At 44.9% G+C, this 6,072-nt stretch overlaps 1 protein-coding gene across 1 annotated transcript in view; it reads right to left on the bottom strand.

The window, feature by feature from the left end:
- cadps2 (Ca++-dependent secretion activator 2) overlaps positions 1-6,072 on the bottom strand; it is a 294,438-nt gene that overhangs the window by 7,202 nt on the left and 281,164 nt on the right. The window contains 1 exon segment of the mRNA XM_032522241.1: positions 4,551-4,658. Within this exon segment, the coding sequence (XP_032378132.1) occupies positions 4,551-4,658 (108 nt within the window).

Raw genomic sequence — 6,072 nt, 5'->3', positions numbered from 1 at the left:
GGGGGGGGGGGGGGGGTCTGCGCAGCATTGTGGGTCCATTAGTCCTGGCAGAAACAATTTCGACGTGATGAATGGAGGGAGGTTTCCCTGAGGATGTCGCAGTAATTATGTCATATTCTGCTTTTGGCACGAAAATAGTCGTAATTTTTTTTTTCAAGTCGAAAATAATTAACTACTAGGTCCTAAAATCAATGACATGAGATTATTTGTATTTGTCTAATTTCCATTACAAACCTTTTAATGACATGTTCTTGATTTGAAGTGCCCAGATCTTCTTCAAGATCTCGAAAATATCAGTGAAACTGAAAAAAAAAATGATTCACTGACATGAAACCCAAAATGTAATTTGCCTCAAGAAACAAAAGATTTGGTCTTTGAGCTTCTAAAATAGAGTCTCACAATTTTTAATGCTCAAAAGGAATACCAGGGGGATGAACATATTTTTATTTGCTAACGTCCTTTTCTCAAACACTCTGCTTTACTTTTGTCTTGTGTCTAGACTCTGACACTCATTTTATTTTTTAAAGAATATTTCATGGGCATTTCCACCTTTAATCACCAGGACAGACATTAACAGGGGGGAGAGAGGGGGAGGACATGCAGGAAACTTGCCGCAGTATGATTCAAACCCTGGGCCTCTGCGTCGAGTAATAACCCTCTTCATATTGGCGCGCGCTTTACCAAATGATCCACCCGGGCGCCCACACTGACAATCATTTCTAAAGACAAAAAAAGTGGCTTAATCGGAAACATTTGATTTCGTTTTTAAAAGAAGAATTCTTACAGGCTGAATCAGAGATTTAATGACTATGTTTTTTCACATTTTGTTTTTTTAAGCATACAGGTTACTCCTCATAGGAATCTTCATAAAGGGGATCTGGCTGCTTATGTGAAGAGGATGGAGCTGTGTGTCTGAGTGTGGTTGTGTGTCTGTGTGTGTGTATGTGTGTGTTGTGTGTGTGTGTGTATGTTACACTCCTTATCCACACAAAGACGCTCCCTGGTGAGCCCTTGTAAACAAATAGACGGACAGGCTCATGTGAGCATGCACACGCACAAAACCAAACCATGTTTCCAGCTGCATGCTGACGGCCTTACACCCTCCCCCCCCCCCCCCCCTTACCCCCCCCTTACAGCCTTTGCTTCTTCCCTAACCTCCTCCCGTGTTGACAAACCAGCTTAAAGAAGCGCCTTAAATGAATTTTGACTTGACTTGCCCAGAGGCACGTAAAACAAGACAATGTGCATACCCTAATGCTCCTGTGGGAGGCCTGCGATGCTGTATGAACACAAGCTTCACTTTCTTTGTGTGTGTGTGTTGTGTGTGGTGTGTGTTCTTTGTGAGTGTGTGTGTGTGTGTGTGTGAAGAGAGAGAGAGCGAAGTACACAGGTTTGAAGGGCTAGCGGAGACCTTCGAGGCCCAGCGTCACCCCCTCCTCTGTGCATGACTGGGCGTTCTGAGCTCCATTGACTCATCCCCCCCCCCCCCCCCCCCTCCCCACACACACACACCACACACACACACACCAACACACAAACACCACACACACACAACAACACAACACACACAGAGATCTGAAAGGAGGCGGCGGGTGGCAGAAATCCATCGCTCGGCTTCGGCTGCTAATGTGTGCGAAGTTTTGAGCGGCCATGTCCACGCATTGACGCGCGCGGCGAGCTGAGGCGTTGTTTGGAAACTTGAGCTAAAATATTTTGAAAATCTCATCCTGAGGGGGGGGCAGTCGGTAAGGAAACAGAAGATGGAGGGATGACAGGTGGAGGAGTGGAGGGCTGTTTGCAACTCCTGCGGAGCGAGCCGCCAGACTCACAGTGTTTCCTAGGTAAACAGGTCAACAGAAGCAGTCGTGTGTTTTCAGCCTCAAACGGACCGCTGCTGCTGCTCTCAAACTGGAGAATCACCCCCCCCCCCCCCCCCCCCCCCACCCCCCCCTCCCCCCCCCCCCCCCCCCCCCCCCAAACACACACACACACACACACACACACACACACACACACACACACACACTAAGAACACCTGAGTGGGAGCTGCGTTTGTAAAGTTTTATCAGCCGAGTGTGCCACAAAGAGCATTTATCTCATTAAAAGATCAGATACAATTAAACCTTATTGTCAAGTGTGTCTCCATCGACCTCCATTCACATATTATGGAGAAAGCTTAGTGGAAGCCCTTGAAATTTGACAAAGATTTAAGGATTTTGCAGAGGTTGAAAAGTTGCTGTATCCATTAAAAGAAAATGTGACAAAGTGTAACGGAATACATGACATACTGTACATGAAGGAGGTGAAAACATCCGACGTGTGGTGCGATAAGGAGACTGCAACCTTATTCACGTTAACCCATGACACAAACAGAAAGGTGGAGCTCTTTAAACTACATCATCTCCACAACAATTACAGTTTTGCTCGCTCTGTAACACGTGTCTCCACATCTCCGGTACCATAGCATTAGAAAGCCACTTCTTCTGTATGTTGCCATCTCTTTTTTCCATATTCAATAGACCTGAATAGGGAACTTCCATACTTTTCTTTTTAGGCACCGACCGAATTGCCACTAAAGTATTGAGTATTGGAAAAAAAACTCATCATTTAATACCAAATTTCTACACCTAAGAAGTAACTCTCATGAGTGTCAATGAGCCAATAAGAATGCTTCTACCAATATCTCATAATGCTTGTGATTGGCTAATGTTACACTTTGCAGAGACACAGATGAAGACATGAAAGAGAAGAGAGAAGGGGAATGACATGCAGCAAAGGGCTGCAGGTCGGAGTCGAACCCGCGGCACGTGTGTTGTCGTATTTTATGAGCCTTGACTACAGTGTGCGTCACATACAGTAGGTGTAAAAGAGCGGATTGTAATGTTGTTTTTACAGGATTTCTACAAAATAAGTATCAAAAAAAGTATTGTTCAGGAACCGATTTCAAAGTCACAGTATCAGTAACAAAAATCATTGAATGATACCGAGCCCAAATATTCAATAATATAACACTTTAAGGCAGAATAACTCATTGGTATTCCTTCCCACAACTTATCCGATTGTGTCAACTCATCCTTGCAAAGCACTTACACATGACCCAGATCATCCACTCTTCTAGCACTTTACCCCCTCCACCCTCCCCCTTCTGGACACAGATCACCCATGTGCAGAAACAGAAAGGCACGTTTTAGCGAGAGCTTTGTTTCCATCCCAGCTTCAAAAACACTCAGTAACCTCCTCTTAGGTTTGTCTGTCTGTATCCGGTGTGCAGAGTGCCAATCCGTGTATTTGTCTCTTGTTTGTGCTAAATTTTCACCTGCTGTGGAGTAGAATTTCCTATCTTAACATTCAGGCTTTAGGACAGACAACTAAGCACCTCTTTCTCAGTGTTTACCTGCAGAAGGAAGATAAGTCGCCATTCGAATCAGAGCCATTATTCACACAACGCTGCTCGTCTGGAAAACACACAAACACTGCACCGTCTGGAGAGGACAGCCTGGTTTGTTGCATGCTTCTTTTACCTGGGGGCGCCTGGGTAGAGCGTGCACGAGGCAGGACGGGACGCCGATTACATCCCGGTCCCAAAACCGGTTCCTAATTTGGTCATAAACAAGCGAGTGTCTCGCCGTTCCTTGTGTTTGTCTGAAGAGTTCGGCACCGGTCCTTAACCAACAGAAGTTCCTGACTCTCGTCTTCTATCCGGTTAGACATTTACTTTGGCGTCTTTGTGTAACTCCCCCTTCTTCTTCGTCTTCTTCTTCACCCGCAGTTTGTTTTCTTACGGTTTGGCGCCTAGCGCCTTATTAAAATGTCGTCAACACGCTCACACACTCGCTGTTAACTATCCGGACAACAAGCTGCTCTGTTCATACATTGGCTCAGTCGGACATTACACAGACTTTGTACCGGGTAGCTGGGAGGGAAAAGTCCGTTTAATGCTCAGTCTAGTGGTTTTCAAAATTTGCGTTCTCATATACATCTCCTCCAGGTTATATCTAGTTCAAGGTCAGGTTTTGCAAGTGCATGTGTGAAAGGGGCTAAATGAAGTTGTCTGTTACATTGAACCATCAGTTTTCAGACAGACCTCCTGTTTCACTTTGGACCTTCTGTACTGTATATGTATACACACAGATTTTGCAATTCATGTGTATATAAGGATCATTACTGACATTTCAGGTGTGCTAAAAAACATTTAAACACTTTTTTTTCTCCAATGCTATCAAATTGAATGAAACACCCACAATTCACAAAACATCTGCGACGGAGCCATAACATGAGATACAAGGTAATGGAGCCTTATATATATTGTCATGTTTCTTTGGAAATGAACAACGGAAAAATAGAGTCTTTAAACACTTCAGATGTAAAGTTATTTCCTGTTAAAGTGACGTCAAACTGAATGGCAGTCAATGGGATGCTAACGGCGGGTGAGTACTAGCTTGCATCAAAATGGCGCCATAGGAGCAACGCTTTGTCGAGGCTGGCTTGCCGCCTTGGGTGAAATTCGACCCGAGGACAATCCGAGGGTTGAACCAAGAATCAGCACTTACTTCAAACACCTTCTCGATGTAGAGCTCGTCGTTGACGCGGTCTCGGAGGATGTCCTGGTTCTGCCGTACGAAGGTGATGTAGGTGTCGGCCTGATCCATCCCTGGTTTCTACAGCAGAGAGGACAAACACAGGCCTGAAGACCACTACAAGAAGGTGGAGGCTGAATACACAGAATAATGTCAGACATTCACAACAACCAGTCTGTGCAGCTTGGTGTTGGAAATGTGAACAGGGCGGGTGTTCATGTTACACATCTCACTTCATCCAGGCTGGTCATGAGCTGATGTCACATGTAATGACCATAGAATGTAAAAAGAACCCAATAATGAACGAAGTTTCCGGATCAATGCGGAAGTGTCTTAATTCTATCCAACCTCCAGCAGGGGGCGACTCCACTGGCTGCAAAAAGAAGTCTGTTACTATAGAAGTCTTTAAGAAAACTTCTCACATGATTTTATATTGACTATCAACAACTAAACATTTTCATAATGAGTTTATGGTCTTATTCGATAGTTTCAAGTCTTCTTCAAAACAGCATGTTCATTTGGTAAATTACGGTCCCATTTATTTTATAATAGACAATAAAGCAGGGGATGCTTTGGGGGGGAAGGGGGCTACACGCTGACCTGTCAATCAGGACAGAGGCTTAGCCGTGCTAACCTTGGCACTGTGGATATTAAAGTAGTCAACTTGTTTTTGGGTGTACATGTTTTCATCGTCAATGTTGATCCTCTCACTATTTGCTTCCATTTCAAAGTTACTTGGAACACTTTGGTTGCCTGAAAATGTCTTGTTCAGCGTTCAGGAGCACCCTACCAATCAAGCTAGCTAGCGATAGCTGTTAAGTGAACTTGAGCAAGATTCTGCCGTCCATGCAGGTGAATGGCGTCAGTATCGAGAGGGCTGCGTTTACCTGCCTGATGACTTCCCTCAGCCGGTTGAAAATCTGCTACTTTCCCTCTTTGGCGTTTAGCTTAGCGCCACTGCAACCATAAACACTGGCTTGGCCACGTTCTTCTCCCGCGATCAATCCTCTCGTTCAAAAGTCGATGGCGACGGCCAAATTGCCAAACGTAAGGCTTAAAAAACAATGGGTGATGTCCCTGCTGCTACGTCCATCATTTTTACAGTCTTTAATCCTGCTGAGCCCAGTAGAAGCCAATCAGCAGACGACGACCCCGGCAGTGAGATGGAACAGACCCCGGAACAAATGTCAACAGGAAACAGAATACACAAAGAGTCTTGGCATTACTTTCACTAGCTTCTGTAACGCAGTCTCTCGATGAGCGTCTTTCGTCTGTCTCTGTGGGACAATGAGACATGCTCTCGACCTGGCTTCCACATCACAAACAATTCAACCAATCAGAGTTTTGTAGGGGGAATTCAAAAGCAATCCACGTGAGCACTATTCTTTTTTGGTATTGTATTGTCTTCATTAGACAGATGAAATAGTAGAGGTAGACAAAAAACAGAGGGGGAGAGAGAGAGAGAGAGAGAGAGAGAGAAAGAGAGAGAGAGAGA

This window comes from Etheostoma spectabile, chromosome 8 (genome assembly GCF_008692095.1).
Source record: "Etheostoma spectabile isolate EspeVRDwgs_2016 chromosome 8, UIUC_Espe_1.0, whole genome shotgun sequence".
Taxonomy (NCBI): Eukaryota; Metazoa; Chordata; class Actinopteri; order Perciformes; family Percidae; genus Etheostoma; species Etheostoma spectabile.
The sequence above is the reverse complement of the archived record's forward strand: the minus strand, read 5'-3'. Positions and strand labels throughout refer to the sequence as shown.